Source organism: Hemitrygon akajei, chromosome 12 (genome assembly GCF_048418815.1).
Source record: "Hemitrygon akajei chromosome 12, sHemAka1.3, whole genome shotgun sequence".
NCBI lineage: Eukaryota > Metazoa > Chordata > Chondrichthyes > Myliobatiformes > Dasyatidae > Hemitrygon > Hemitrygon akajei.
The window spans coordinates 104,700,609-104,716,850 of NC_133135.1; the positions used below are offsets into that span (position 1 = coordinate 104,700,609).

Here is a 16,242-nt window from a genome sequence, read left to right on the forward strand (position 1 = left end):
GGGAAGTTTCGCTTTTGGGGGAGGTGATTGATGAAGCAGTCCCCCAATCTACAATGGGTCTCACCAATGTAGAGCAGGCCACATTGGACACAACAGACGACCTCAGCAGATTTTGCAGGTGAACTGTTACCCAAGGGGTGAGATCTTCTCTGACACTCAGTAAATTTGGTCTGACCAAATGAGATTACTGTCAAAGAGTGAACAAAAATCTGTGCTCTTCTCGGTAGGTTCCTTTTTAAAAAAAAAATCCTTACTATTGATCAGCAAACGCTTGCCATCTCCTATCTTCTTCCCAACTCTATCTCTGCACCCTTCATGGGAAGGATGGTTGCAGGGGACAGACCCAGAGAGTCTATGCACTATGATACCTTAGGTTCTGTGTACAGTACAACAGCAGAGCCTCCCTTCAGAGAGCCAGGCCAAGAGAAACCACAGGCCACTTCTGGCACAAGGACCACAGCTTATGCATATGCCTTCCCAACAGACCCACAGTAAATAACAATTATTTTCAGCTGAAGGTTGAAGGGCTTTTCTCTTACCACCTCTGACTCATATCAAATTAAATTCCCAGAGGTTTTTTTAGATATTAAATTGGGGTGGCATGGAGCGTAGTGGTTAGCACAACACCTTACAGTACAGGCAACCCAAGTTCCATTCCCACCACAGCCTGTAAGGGGTTTTACGTGACCATGTGAGTTTCCTCTGGGTGCTCCAGTTTCCTCACACGGTCCAAAGACCAACTGGTTGGTAGGTTAATTAGTCATTGTAAACTGTCCCATGATTAGGCTAGGGTTAAATTGGGGGATTGCTGGGCCAAAAGGGCCTATTCTGTGCTGTATTTCAATAAGATAAAAAAATATATTATCAAAATATATGACCCTCTTTATATCAGCACTGGAGCAGTGAACCATTTTAATACTACAACTGTTGTCATTGTTTGTGGTTTTACCTGTATAGTGGTAATTTCCCAGAGGATGTGTAGGATCCCTTCTCGCATCCTTCATTAGCAACATATCCAGAGCAGCCTGCAAGAGAGTAACGTGAAGCTGGAAACTACGGTGTATTCATTCATCTGATACCAGTTACTCCATAATTATTTTGAAAAAGTTAAGTCCACCATGAAAGTATCAGATGAAGGAATTTGCTTCAACTGACTCGAGCCTCTTCAGAAATAATACCAGGCAATTTCAAAGCAGTAATGACTGTATCGTGCTATGTCCATTCATTCTGCTGAAAAACAGGTGGTTGCAGCCATCAGAAGGGAGGTGGGACTTGCTTCCTGAAGCATGCCGAGTTAGAAATTAGTTAGGATATGATTGTGACTCATAGCACAGAAGAGGACTTTCAGCCCGCAATACTGTGCCGTTCTATTAACCCATTCTAAGGCCAATCTCTTCCAAGATAACCATAATGTTTGGTTTGTAGATTTGCATACCTCAATGTCCCAGAGAGCTATGCTGGCTGGAGTCAGTGCTTTATGCTTTGGCTCTTGGTAGGGTCACTCATGCCAAACCAGGTGATGGGTAGAGGGTGGACTACACATGCACAAAATGCTGCAAGAACTCAGCAGGTCCAGCAGCCTCTATGGAAATTAATAAATAGTCCACTGGTCCTCCAGGGTCGGGGGTTCAGACAGACAGACATACTTTATTGATTCGAGGGAAATTGGGTTCATTACAGTCGCACCAACCAAGAATAGTGTAGAAATATAGCAATATAAAACCATAAATAATTAAATAATAATAAGTGAATTATGCCAAGTGGAAATAAGTCCAGGACCAGCCTATTGACTCAGGCTGTCTGACACTCCGAGGGAGGAGTCGTAAAGTTTGATGGCCACAGGCAGGAATGACTTCCTATGACGCTCAGTGTTACATCTCGGTGGAATGAGTCTCTGGCTGAATGTACTCCTGTGCCTAACCAGTACATTATGAAGTGGATGGGAGACATTGTCCAAGATGGCATGCAACTTGGACAGCATCCTCTTTTCAGACACCACCGTCAGAGAGTCCAGTTCCACCCTCACAACATCACTGGCCTTACGAATGAGTTTGTTGATTCTGTTGGTGTCTGCTGCCCTCAGCCTGCTGCCCCAGCACACAAGCAAACATGATAGCACTGGCCACCACAGACTCGTAGAACATCCTCAGCATCATCCGGCAGATGTTAAAGGACCTCAGTCTCCTCAGGAAATAGAGATGGCTCTGACCCTTCTTGTAGACAGCCTCAGTGTTCTTTGACCAGTCCAGTTTATTGTCAGTTCGTATCCCCAGGTATTTGTAATCCTCCACCATGTCCACACTGACCTCTTGGATGGAAACAGGGGTCACCGGTGCCTTGGCCCTCCTCAGGTCCACCACCAGCTCCTTAGTCTTTTTCACATTAAGCTGCAGATGATTCTGCTTGCACCATGTGACAAAGTTTCCCACCGTAGCCCTGTACTCAGCCTCATCTCCCTTGCTGATGCGTCCAACTATGGCAGAGTCGTCAGAAAACTTCTGAAGATGGCAAGACTCTGTGCAGTAGTTGAAGTCCGAGGTGTAGATGGTGAAGAGAAAGGGAGACAGGACAGTCCCCTGTGGAGCCCCAGTGCTGCTGACCACTCTGTCTGACACACAGCGTTGCAAGCGCTCAGGGCTAACAACCCTGACTGATCAAACAAAATTGTTACGGAAACAACAATGAAGAGTCCTTCTACATCTGAGTGCGATGGTATTCCGCAGTCTTCACCTGGGACTGACAGAAGTGAAAACCGAGAGGAAGCTACTGACACGATGAAGGAAGCCCTGAACACCGCCAGAGATGGAGGACCTTCATTGCTGCCCTGAACACCAGCAGGGTAATGGAAAGTAAGTTCAATCTTAACCTTCCTTTCATCCATATGCCCGCCTGTGAGTCTTTTAAATCTCTCTAATGCAGGGGTTCCTAACCTGGGGTAGGGGTCCATGGTATAAAAACGCTGTGAGTTCCTGTTCTAATATATCTGCCTCTACTGCCTCCACTGACAGTGCATTCTATCTCTTTGTGTTTTTTAAAAAATCTACCTCCTTACATTTTCTCCAATCACCTTATGCGTTCGTATACAAACCTGTTCTTGAAGGTTGTCATAGCCAGGGGTGGTAATGGGGACAAGCTCTCACTATCAATTAAATGCTCCCAATGGCATGTGCTTCAAATAGCCTCTGACAACCAAGTCCAGCTCCTGGGCTTCATATGTGACTTAGCAACTAAGCTTGGCAGAACTATTTCTATTGACAGGTAAAGGCAGGTTACTGGCACCTTGAAACCAATTGCTTCAGGAATATGGCGCTCATCAGCTGTGGCTGGCAGTTCACCTAAGGGAAGGAAAATTCGGATCGCAAACCTCCACTGCCTTGTGCTATACCCACTCGTGGGGAGAGCTTTGGGAGAGATGGCACCTGCGTATGACTCTCCTTCGGTTGCCATCTTCTGGATAGATCATGAAACCATATTTTTCACTTCTTTTATGTCTTTTACATTTGCTTTTTCTTCTTGGGTGTGATTCTGGAACTGTTGGTGCCTGTAATTTACAGTTTGGAGATCATTTGGCACTCTGCAGTCTCCGAGAAGATTCTGGGAGGCAGAAGCAGTGTGAGTGAACTTCGTAGCAGGCAGGCTGCAGGATGGGGTGTGAACCAATGTTTCATTTCACAGATTAAAGCACTGAGGGAGATTGAAACACCAAGGCGAGTGTGGAGGGTGAGTGCCAGCTGCCTGCCTTTTGATCGCTCTGCACCGGAGAGGGAAGAGCCTGTCGCTGTGCCCGGAGAGTGTTGCCCAGGTTTACTGCATTTTGAATGTGGACTTGGATTATAAACCTTTTTTTGTCTTATACTTTATAATATTCTGTTTTCTCTCGCCTGATATTTCTTGTCTTTTTTGTATGGGAAGGAGGATATGAGGGTCAATGTGTCTGTTACATTTTTGTTCATTTTTTGGTGCAGGAGGTGGGATTTGGGGGTTGATGTGCCTGTTATGTTTTTTTCATTCCTTTGTACAGCACGAGGGATTTGGGGGTTGGTGTATATGTTGTTCTTGTTCTTTTCTTTGTGTGGGGAGAGTGGATTTGGGGGTTTGATGATCGTGCTGCCTTCCTCTTTCTTGGTTTCATGGTTACTCAGAAAATAATTTCAGTATTGGAAATTACGATAATACCTTTGAGTAAACATTGAGGGACAAGTTTCGAGCTGCAGTCCCTGAGGCAGTCCTACATTGAGTTCACCACTGACTGGCACTCCTCTGACGCTGCTGGTACCAAACTGTCTCAGTCTCTGCCGTTCTTTTGGGTTCATCAGATGCATGGAGAGGGGGAGCTTGCTACATGGGTAATGACTTGCTCTACATATTGTATTGCCATGGTTTGCATGTCTAGACAGCTAGGACGCAATATCCATGGTCAATCCTGACCAATGGAGAGATTCATATTAGCCATTTCCACCCCAGGAAAAAGGAGCAATCAATGCCTCGAGTCATTTCGTATACCTCTACCAAATCACCCCTCATCCTCTTTCATTCCAAAGAGAAAAGCCCAAACTCACTCAACCTTTCCTCATGAGGCATGCCCTCTAATCCAGGCAGCCTCCTGGTAAATCTCCTTAGCACCCTCTCTAAAGCTTCCACATCTTTCCAATAATGAGGCAACCAGAACTAAACACAATATTCCAAGTGCGGTCTAACCAGAGTTTTATAGAAGCTGACTCATGGTGCAATAATACTGGACAACAAAGATTTTGCTTCTTGAATAATTTTGTGCGTATTTTATGGATTTTGCAAATCTTGACGCTGTCAGTGACGAGCACGGTGAAAGATTCCACCAGGACATTGCGGTCATGGAGAAATGGTATCAGGGCAACTGGAATCCATCAATACTGGCTGATTATTGTTGGACACTTAAATGAGAAGCCTCAGACACTGAGTACAAATGAAAATCATCAACAAAACATTTTTAGCTTAGTTAAACTATTACAAAGTGTCAACACTTATGCAATTAAGCACATTCTATTCAATAAAAGTTAATTTGTTTCTCCAAACTCCGACGTGGTACAGGTAGTCTGAAATTGTATTTGTGTTCAGCTTCAATAAGTCTATCATAAACAATCAAAAATACTGAGGAAGCAGCAGTTGTGGAAAAAAATTGTGCTCCAGTGTTATTCCAATGGCACAAACAAAAGACCCAAAGTTAGAGGGGTCTACCATCTCTTATTCATTACAGATTTTTGCCTTCAAATTTATTTATTTCAGGATACTCTTGCATCTACATTTTAAATAAATATACTTGAAGGTGGACGGCAGGGTGGAGGAATGTCTCCACCAAAGGAGGTGTAAGGCACTTCTTCACTCCGCTAGCCTGCAGGTCACCCCTGGGCAAGGTGCAGCACCTGCATAGCGCCACTCCCCCCCACCCCCGATCAGGGTCATGTCAAGCGCCATAGGAACGGGAGGCGATGGTCCTATGAGCAGATGGTGCATATCACAGGCCTTGTTATGCAGCCACTGACATGGGGCAGACAATCTCGGAAGAGTACTGATAATGGTTACAGTGGTTCACCCGTCTGGTAAAGACACTGCCCAGAAGAAGGCAATGGCAAACCACTTCTGTAGAAAAATTTGCCAACAACTATCATAGCCACGGAAAGACCATGATCACCCACGTCACACAACACAGCACAGAATGATGACGATAATGATCTCAGGAAGTCTTTTGCTGTGCATTAGGTCGTAGAGACATATAACATGTACCAGGCCCTTCAGCGCAGCAGAGTCCATGCCAACCATAATATCCTCTTGGCTAGTCCCAGACTCCCCATGCCAACCACTGTAACCTCAGTACTAGTCCCAGACTCCCCATGCCAACCACAGTAACCTCAGTACTAGTCCCAGACTCCCCATGCCAACCACAATAACCTCAGTACTAGTCCTAGACTCCCTACGCCAACCACAGTAATCTTAGTACTAGTCCCACACTCCCTATGCCAACCACAGAAACCTCACTACTAGGCCCAGACTCCCTATGCCAACCACCGTAACCTTGGTACCAGTCCCAGACTCCCCATGCCAACCACAGTAACCACAGTACTAGTCCCACGCTCCCTATGCCAACCACAGAAACCTCACTACTAGTCCCAGACTCCCTATGCCAACCACTGTAACCTTGGTACTAGTCCCAGACTCCCCATGCCAACCACCGTAACCTCAGTACTAGACTCAGACTCCCCATGCCAACCACCATAACCTCAGTACTAGTCCCAGACTGCCCATGCCAACCACAGCAACCTCAGTACTAGTTCCAGACTCCCCATGCCAACCACAATAACCTCAGTACTAGTCCCAGACTCCTCATGCCAACCACAGTAATCTCAGTACTAGTCCCAGACTCCCCATGCCAACCACAGTAACCTCAGTACTAGTCCCAGACTCCCCATGCCAACCACAATAACCTCAGTACTAGTCCCAGGCTCCTCATGCCAACCACAGTAATCTCAGTACTAGTCCCAGACTCCCCATGCCAACCACAATAACCTCAGTACTAGTCCTAGACTCCCTATGCCAACCACAGTAATCTCAGTACTAGTCCCACGCTCCCTATGCCAACCACAGAAACCTCACTACTAGGCCCAGACTCCCTATGCCAACCACCGTAACCTTGGTACCAGTCCCAGACTCCCCATGCCAACCACAGTAACCACAGTACTAGTCCCACGCTCCCTATGCCAACCACAGAAACCTCACTACTAGTCCCAGACTCCCTATGCCAACCACTGTAACCTTGGTACTAGTCCCAGACTCCCCATGCCAACCACCGTAACCTCAGTACTAGACTCAGACTCCCCATGCCAACCACCATAACCTCAGTACTAGTCCCAGACTGCCCATGCCAACCACAGCAACCTCAGTACTAGTTCCACGCTCCCTGTGCCAACCACAGAAACCTCGGTACTAGTCCCAGACTCCCCATGCCAACCACAGTACTAGTCCCACGCTCCCCATGCCAACCACTGTAACCTCAGTACTAGTCCCAGACTGCCCATGCCAACCACAGCAACCTCAGTACTAGTTCCACGCTCCGTGCCAACCACAGAAACCTCAGTACTAGTCCCAGACTCCCCATGCCAACCACAGTAACCTCGCTACTAGTCCCAGACTCCCCATGCCAACCACAGCAACCTCAGTACTAGTTCCACGCTCCCTGTCCCAACCACAGAAACCTCAGTACAAGTCCCAGACTCCCTATGCCAACCACCGTAACCTCAGTACTAGTCCTACGCTCCCCATGCAAACCACAGTAACCTTGCTACTAGTCCCAGAATGCCCATGCCAACCACAGTAATCTCAGTACTACTCCCAGACTCCCCATGCCAACCACAGTAACCTCAGTACTTGTCCCAGACTCCCCATGCCAACCACAGTAACCTCAGTACTAGTTCCACGCTCCCTGTGCCAACCACAGAAACCTCAGTACTAGTCCCAGACTCCCCATGCCAACCACAGTAACCTCGCTACTAGTCCCAGACTCCCCATGCCAACCACAGCAACCTCAGTACTAGTTCCATGCTCCCTGTGCCAACCACAGAAACCTCAGTACAAGTCCCAGACTCCCTATGCCAACCACCGTAACCTCAGTACTAGTCCTACGCTCCCCATGCAAACCACAGTAACCTTGCTACTAGTCCCAGAATGCCCATGCCAACCACAGTAATCTCAGTACTACTCCCAGACTCCCCATGCCAACCACAGTAACCTCAGTACTTGTCCCAGACTCCCCATGCCAACCACAGTAACCTCAGTACTAGTTCCACGCTCCCTGTGCCAACCACAGAAACCTCAGTACTAGTCCCAGACTCCCCATGCCAACCACAGTAACCTCGCTACTAGTCCCAGACTCCCCATGCCAACCACAGCAACCTCAGTACTAGTCCCAGACTCCCTATGCCAACCACCGTAACCTCAGTACTAGTCCTACACTCCCCATGCAAACCACAGTAACCTTGCTACTAGTCCCAGACTCACCATGCCAACCACAGTAACCTCAGTACTAGTTCCACGCTCCCTGTGCCAACCACAGAAACCTCAGTACTAGTCCCAGACTCCCCATGCCAACCACAGTAACCTTGCTACTAGTCCCAGACTCCCCATGCCAACCACAGTAACCTCAGTACTAGTTCCACGCTCCCTGTGCCAACCACAGAAACCTCAGTACTAGTCCCAGACTCCCCATGCCAACCATAGCAACCTCAATACTAGTTCCACGCTCCCTGTGCCAACCATAGAAACCTCAGTACTAGTCCCAGACTCCCTATGCCAACCACCGTAACCTCAGTACTAGTCCTACACTCCCCATGCAAACCACAGTAACCTCGCTACTAATCCCAGACTCCCCATGCCAACCACAGTAACCTCGCTACTAATCCCAGACTCCCTATGCCAACCACAGTAACCTCGCTACTAATCCCAGACTCCCCATGCCAACCACAGTAACCTCGCTACTAATCCCAGACTCCCTATGCCAACCACAGTAACCTCGCTACTAGTCCCAGACTCCCTATGCCAACCACAGTAACCTCGCTACTAATCCCAGACTCCCTATGCCAACCACAGTAACCTCGCTACTAATCCCAGACTCACTATGCCAACCACAGTAACCTCGCTACTAATCCCAGACTCCCTATGCCAACCACAGTAACCTCGCTACTAATCCCAGACTCCCTATGCCAACCACAGTAACCTCGCTACTAATCCCAGACTCCCTATGCCAACCACAGTAACCTCGCTACTAATCCCAGACTCCCTATGCCAACCACAGTAACCTCACTACTAATCCCAGACTCCCTATGCCAACCACAGTAACCTCGCTACTAATCCCAGACTCCCTATGCCAACCACAGTAACCTTACTACTAATCCCAGACTCCCTATGCCAACCACAGTAACCTTGCTACTAGTCCCAGAATGTCCATGCTGATCAAGGTATCCTCTCTGCTAGTCTCTGGTTCCCCATTTCGACAACAATATCCTCTCTATGAGTCCCAGAATCCCCACGCTGACCATAATTATGACGGGAGTCCTTGATGTGGATGGCTTGGACTCAAATGCTGGAGTATCCGAGGCTGGGATCAAGACATGGTCCCAGGTGGGATCAAGAAACTGAGCACAAAACGCTAGACGAAATCAATGTAGGCTTACAATTGAGCACTGAACCTATGTTCAGATGTTCCTTAAATACTTTATTGTTGTCGCCCAAATCAGGAGTGTCCTGAGCTCTTAGAGAGAGCGCACCAGCTATGCTACTCCAGAGAGTTAGAGCATTTAACTCTTTGGAAGCTGGCATGGTAGGGAGCATCTTGTACTAGGACCACCTGCTCCCCCACCCCACCCCCATGGGTGACTCCTGATGGCCCTTGTTACTCGGAGAGGCAGTGATGGTTACTGTGGATGAGAGTTGGGCTCATCCAAGATGTCTCTTTCTGGCATCCAGCACCTTATCTCCAGCCTGAATCTCTCCCAATCCACCAGGTATTGCCGAACACCTTGAACAGCACACAAATCCAGAAGTCCTTTCATCATGAAGACCTGATCCCCATCAATAAACCTGGGTGGCAGTGGGACTGATGGTGGTGGGGCTAAGGGGCTGGTGCAGACAGGTTTTAATTTAGAGATGTGTAAGGTAGTGTTGATCTTTAGGGTCTTGGGGAGTTATAATGTGTAAGGCACCAGATTCACAATCCTCAGCATCTTAAAGGGGCCAATGAACTTGGGTGCCAACTTTCTAGATGCCATTCAGAGAGGCAAATCATGAGTAGACTGCGAGACCTGTTGCCAGGCTATAACGCGGGTCCCAAACTTCTCCTATGGTTTGCCTCGGTCTCTGCTCTCCAGATTGAGCTCAGCAAAATCGTTCTTGCCCTTATCCAACTTACAGCATTGGACAAGATCTTCTGCCACAGGAACCCCAACCTCGGCTTCTTGTTCCATAAAGAGCCAGAGGATAACCAAACTCACTTGAACGGTGACATTCCATGTGCTGACTGCTGTAAGGTGTTGTGGGTGATCTCTGCCCACATCCAATAGTCTTTCTGAGGCCAGATTCTACATCTTGGTTAGTCCGCCCCATCTGGCCATTGGACTGTGGGTGAAACCTGGAGGAAAGGATTGCTGATGTCCCTATCAGTTTACAGAAAGTCTTCCAGAAGGTGATGAGAATTTTGGACCACGATCTGAGAAATTGTCCACCAGCAATCTGAAGACCTGGTCCAGGACAATTTCAGCCATCTCCACTGTGGAAGGTAGCTTTTCCAAGGGAATGAACTTGCAGGCTTTCAAAAACCCATCAACAACCACTGTGATGACAGGTTTCCCCCTGGATGGTGGGAGACCTAAGACAAAGTCCATGGAGATGTATGCTCAAAGTTTTGTCGGAATGGTAAGGGGGTGGAGGTTGAGGACGGGGCTCCTTGTATGGGGTGCACATCTTGCATGCCTGAACATACTGCCGAACTTCTCCCGTCATTCCAGGCCACCAATACCTCATCTTGATAAAACCGAGGGTCCTAGCAATCCCTGTGTGTATGATCATTCTTGATGAATGTTCCCATTGGAGTACCTGGGACTGGACAAACAGCTGGCCCAGGGACCATTCTCAGGAATCTCCCCTTGGTTGGCCTCCTGAATATAGGCCAGGTTCTCATGGTCAGTCCAAATGATAAAAGGGTTCTTGGCCCCCTCCAGCCAGTGACATCATTCCTCCAAAGCTAACTTAGCAAGAAGCTCCTGGTTCCTGATGTCATAGTTTCTCTCTGCCGGGGAGAGGCGCCTGGAGAAGAATGCACCTGTGTGCAGTTCACTGTCCAAAGGTGATCATTGAGACAAGACGGCACCAACCCCAATGTCTGAGGTGTCTACCTCCACAATGAAGGGAAGATCCAGGTTAACCCAGGTTAGCCAGGATCCCTCCTTGGGTACAGGACGTAGGGCCGGGACTCATTACACAGAACACAACGAGACAGTTCCCAACGCTAGGTAGTGGCAAAACAGCCAGACCTACCTAGCAAAAGCATGGACATGGACAGAGACAGTTCCAAACAGGGCAAGGCTCCAGACACAGGCGAGGCGGGGCCCCAGACAGAGGTTGCAGGGCAAGGCCTCCAACACAGGTTGCAGGGCAAGGCTTCAGGTGTAGGTTGCAGGGCAAGGCTTCAGGCGTAGGTTGTGGGACAAGGCTTCCAACACAGGTTGCAGGGCAAGGCTTCAGGCGTAGGTTGTGGGACAAGGCTTCCAACACAGGTTGTAGGGCAAGGCTTCAGGCGTAGGTTGTGGGACAAGGCTTCCAACACAGGTTGCAGGGCAAGGCTTCAGGTGTAGGTTGTGGGACAAGGCTTCCAACACAGGTTGCAGGGCAAGTCTTCAGGCGTAGGTTGTGGGACAAGGCTTCCAACACAGGTTGCAGGGCAAGGCTTCAGGCGTAGGTTGTGGGACAAGGCTTCCAACACAGGTTGCAGGGCAAGGCTTCAGGCATAGGTTGTGGGACAAGGCTTCCAACACAGGTTGCAGGGCAAGGCTTCATGCGTAGGTTGCAGGGCAAGGCTTCCAACACAGGTTGTGGGGCAAGGCTTCAGGCGTAGGTTGTGGGACAAGGCTTCCAACACAGGTTGCAGGGCAAGGCTTCATGCGTAGGTTGCAGGGCAAGGCTTCCAACACAGGTTGCAGGGCAAGTCTTCAGGCGTAGGTTGTGGGACAAGGCTTCCAACACAGGTTGCAGGGCAAGGCTTCAGGCGTAGGTTGTGGGACAAGGCTTCCAACACAGGTTGCAGGGCAAGGCTTCAGGCATAGGTTGTGGGACAAGGCTTCCAACACAGGTTGCAGGGCAAGGCTTCATGCGTAGGTTGCAGGGCAAGGCTTCCAACACAGGTTGTGGGGCAAGGCTTCAGGTGTAGGTTGTGGGACAAGCCCGCTAACACAGGTTGCAGGGCAAGGCTTCAGGCGTAGGTTGTGGGACAAGGCTTCCAACACAGGTTGTGGGGCAAGGCTTCAGGTGTAGGTTGTGGGACAAGCCCGCCAACACAGGTTGCAGGGCAAGGCTTCAGGCGTAGGTTGTGGGACAAGGCTTCCAACACAGGTTGCAGGGCAAGTCTTCAGGCGTAGGTTGTGGGACAAGGCTTCCAACACAGGTTGCAGGGCAAGGCTTCATGCGTAGGTTGCAGGGCAAGGCTTCCAACACAGGTTGTGGGGCAAGGCTTCAGGTGTAGGTTGTGGGACAAGCCCGCCAACACAGGTTGCAGGGCAAGGCTTCAGGCGTAGGTTGTGGGACCAGGCTTCCAACACAGGTTGTGGGGCAAGGCTTCAGGTGTAGGTTGTGGGACAAGCCCGCCAACACAGGTTGCAGGGCAAGGCTTCAGGCGTAGGTTGTGGGACAAGGCTTCCAACACAGGTTGCAGGGCAAGGCTTCAGGCGTAGGTTGCAGGGCAAGGCTTCATGCGTAGGTTGCAGGGCAAGGCTTCCAACACAGGTTGTGGGGCAAGGCTTCAGGTGTAGGTTGTGGGACAAGCCCGCCAACACAGGTTGCAGGGCAAGGCTTCAGGCGTAGGTTGTGGGACCAGGCTTCCAACACAGGTTGTGGGGCAAGGCTTCAGGTGTAGGTTGTGGGACAAGCCCGCCAACACAGGTTGCAGGGCAAGGCTTCAGGCGTAGGTTGTGGGACAAGGCTTCCAACACAGGTTGCAGGGCAAGGCTTCAGGCGTACGTTGTGGGACAAGGCTTCCAACACAGGTTGTGGGGCAAGGCTTCAGGTGTAGGTTGTGGGACAAGGCTTCCAACACAGGTTGTGGGGCAAGGCTTCAGGTGTAGGTTGTGGGACCAGGCTTCCAACACAGGTTGTGGGGCAAGGCTTCAGGTGTAGGTTGTGGGACAAGCCCGCCAACACAGGTTGCAGGGCAAGGCTTCAGGCGTAGGTTGTGGGACAAGGCTTCCAACACAGGTTGCAGGGCAAGGCTTCAGGCGTAGGTTGTGGGACAAGGCTTCCAACTCAGGTTGCAGGGCAAGGCTTCAGGCGTAGGTTGTGGGACAAGGCTTCCAACACAGGTTGCAGGGCAAGGCTTCAGGCGTAGGTTGTGGGACAAGGCTTCCAACACAGGTTGCAGGGCAAGGCTTCAGGCGTAGGTTGTGGGACAAGGCTTCCAACACAGGTTGCAGGGCAAGGCTTCAGGTGTAGGTTGTGGGACAAGGCTTCCAACACAGGTTGCAGGGCAAGGCTTCAGGCGTACGTTGTGGGGCAAGGCTTCCAACACAGGTTGCAGGGCAAGGCTTCAGGCGTAGGTTGTGGGACAAGGCTTCCAACACAGGTTGCAGGGCAAGGCTTCAGGCGTAGGTTGTGGGACAAGGCTTCCAACACAGGTTGCAGGGCAAGGCTTCAGGTGTAGGTTGTGGGACAAGGCTTCCAACACAGGTTGCAGGGCAAGGCTTCAGGCGTACGTTGTGGGGCAAGGCTTCCAACACAGGTTGCAGGGCAAGGCTTCAGGCGTAGGTTGCAGGGCAAGGCTTCATGCGTAGGTTGCAGGGCAAGGCTTCCAACACAGGTTGTGGGGCAAGGCTTCAGGTGTAGGTTGTGGGACAAGCCCGCCAACACAGGTTGCAGGGCAAGGCTTCAGGCGTAGGTTGTGGGACCAGGCTTCCAACACAGGTTGTGGGGCAAGGCTTCAGGTGTAGGTTGTGGGACAAGCCCGCCAACACAGGTTGCAGGGCAAGGCTTCAGGCGTAGGTTGTGGGACAAGGCTTCCAACACAGGTTGCAGGGCAAGGCTTCAGGCGTACGTTGTGGGACAAGGCTTCCAACACAGGTTGTGGGGCAAGGCTTCAGGTGTAGGTTGTGGGACAAGGCTTCCAACACAGGTTGTGGGGCAAGGCTTCAGGTGTAGGTTGTGGGACCAGGCTTCCAACACAGGTTGTGGGGCAAGGCTTCAGGTGTAGGTTGTGGGACAAGCCCGCCAACACAGGTTGCAGGGCAAGGCTTCAGGCGTAGGTTGTGGGACAAGGCTTCCAACACAGGTTGCAGGGCAAGGCTTCAGGCGTAGGTTGTGGGACAAGGCTTCCAACTCAGGTTGCAGGGCAAGGCTTCAGGCGTAGGTTGTGGGACAAGGCTTCCAACACAGGTTGCAGGGCAAGGCTTCAGGCGTAGGTTGTGGGACAAGGCTTCCAACTCAGGTTGCAGGGCAAGGCTTCAGGTGTAGGTTGTGGGACAAGCCCGCCAACACAGGTTGCAGGGCAAGGCTTCAGGCGTAGGTTGTGGGACAAGGCTTCCAACACAGGTTGCAGGGCAAGGCTTCAGGCGTAGGTTGTGGGACAAGGCTTCCAACTCAGGTTGCAGGGCAAGGCTTCAGGCGTAGGTTGTGGGACAAGGCTTCCAACACAGGTTGCAGGGCAAGGCTTCAGGCGTAGGTTGCGGGACAAGGCTTCCAACACAGGTTGCAGGGCAAGGCTTCAGGCGTAGGTTGTGGGACAAGGCTTCCAACACAGGTTGCAGGGCAAGGCTTCAGGTGTAGGTTGTGGGACAAGGCTTCCAACACAGGTTGCAGGGCAAGGCTTCAGGCGTACGTTGTGGGGCAAGGCTTCCAACACAGGTTGCAGGGCAAGGCTTCAGGCGTAGGTTGTGGGACAAGGCTTCCAACACAGGTTGCAGGGCAAGGCTTCAGGCGTAGGTTGTGGGACAAGGCTTCCAACACAGGTTGTAGGGCAAGGCTTCAGGGGTAGGTTGTGGGACAAGGCTTCCAACACAGGTTGCAGGCAGGGCTTTGGAGGGAAGGAAGGGAACAGTCCAGCCTCAGGGTAACAGCAATGACGGCCTGACTTACCCAACGCAGGCAAGGACAGGATACCGACAGGACAAACCCACACAGAGGCAAGGACATGATACTGACAAGACAAACCCCACAGAGACAAGGACAGGATACTGACAAGACAAACCAGCAACCAGCCTCAAACCCAGGGCCACTTATATTCCTGGCCCCAAGATGAGAATCAGGTGCCTACGATTAAGCCCAAATGAGACAAGGGCACGCCGGAAGACCCAGAGTCTGGAGTCCACGGACCGGACCGTGAGTCAGAACGCAGACTACACGGACTGGAACATGACAGATCCAAATGTCTCCTAAAAGTCACAGATGCACTTGCCTTGACAACTCCCTGTGATTGCTCAGTTCAGGTATTCACTATCCTCTATGTAAAGGTGCTTTTTCTCAAATCTCTTTAAAATCTTATCATATATCTTTTGTTTTATCTTATATCTGCCCTCTAGTTTTAGGACTCATCACCATCATGATTTGATACATTTCTGAGGTCACCCCTCATTCTCCAGTGAATAAAGATTCAGTGTGGAGTGTTAGTTTTCTGCCCTGCCATACACGATCTATTCTAATGAGCTTATTGGGAGGTCCATGTGGACCGTTCCAGGTATAACCAGGTATGCAACAAGACTTCAGAATAAACATTGTGCTTTGAAAACACAATGACCAGTTACCAAAATATCTCCACAGGTGTCATGCAGACAATGCAGGGCCAGTTCCAGATTGGTCCCTCCCTCTGGCAGCACACTGGAACAAGCCAAATTCAGAAGGTCCGTCACTGCAGGAAGATAGAGAACTGAAGTAAGGACGTTGCAATTTTAGTACGTACACACACACACACACACACACACACACACACACACACACACACACACACACACACACACACACACACACACACACACACACACACACACACACACACACACACACACACACACACACACACACACACACACACACACACACACACACACCTACCTCCGACCACCAGGTTCAAGAACAGTTCCTACCCCACAACCATCAGGCCTTGAAGAAAAGGCATAACTACACTCACTTCCCCAACTATTCAGATTTTCCCAAACCAATGATCTCACTTTAAGGCTCTTTATCTTATTATCTCACGTTCTCGTTATTCATTTATATTTGCATTTGCAGAGTTTGCTGTCTTCTGCCCTTTAGTTGATCTTTCATTGATTCTGTTAAGAGTTACTATTCTATAGATTTGCTGAGTATACCAGCAAGAAAATTAATCTCCAGGTTATATAGGGTGAACATATACATAATTTGATAATAAAATTAATTTTGAACTTTTGAATTGAGGCATCAATCCCAGCGAAACAAAATGGATGGGGAGAAAGAAAAATTCTCAATTCACTTTCCTCCAATCTTTTT

At 50.0% G+C, this 16,242-nt stretch overlaps 1 protein-coding gene across 1 annotated transcript in view; it reads right to left on the reverse strand.

Moving 5' to 3' along the window:
* Window positions 1-16,242, reverse strand: part of LOC140736645 (zinc finger protein 541-like) — a 116,627-nt gene that overhangs the window by 23,202 nt on the left and 77,183 nt on the right. Inside the window, exons 11-12 of the mRNA XM_073062456.1 lie at window positions 15,522-15,625; window positions 950-1,025 (exon numbers count right to left, since the gene is read on the reverse strand). Of these exons, the coding sequence (XP_072918557.1) occupies window positions 950-1,025; window positions 15,522-15,625 (180 nt within the window). The remainder of the gene's footprint in view (window positions 1-949; window positions 1,026-15,521; window positions 15,626-16,242) is intronic.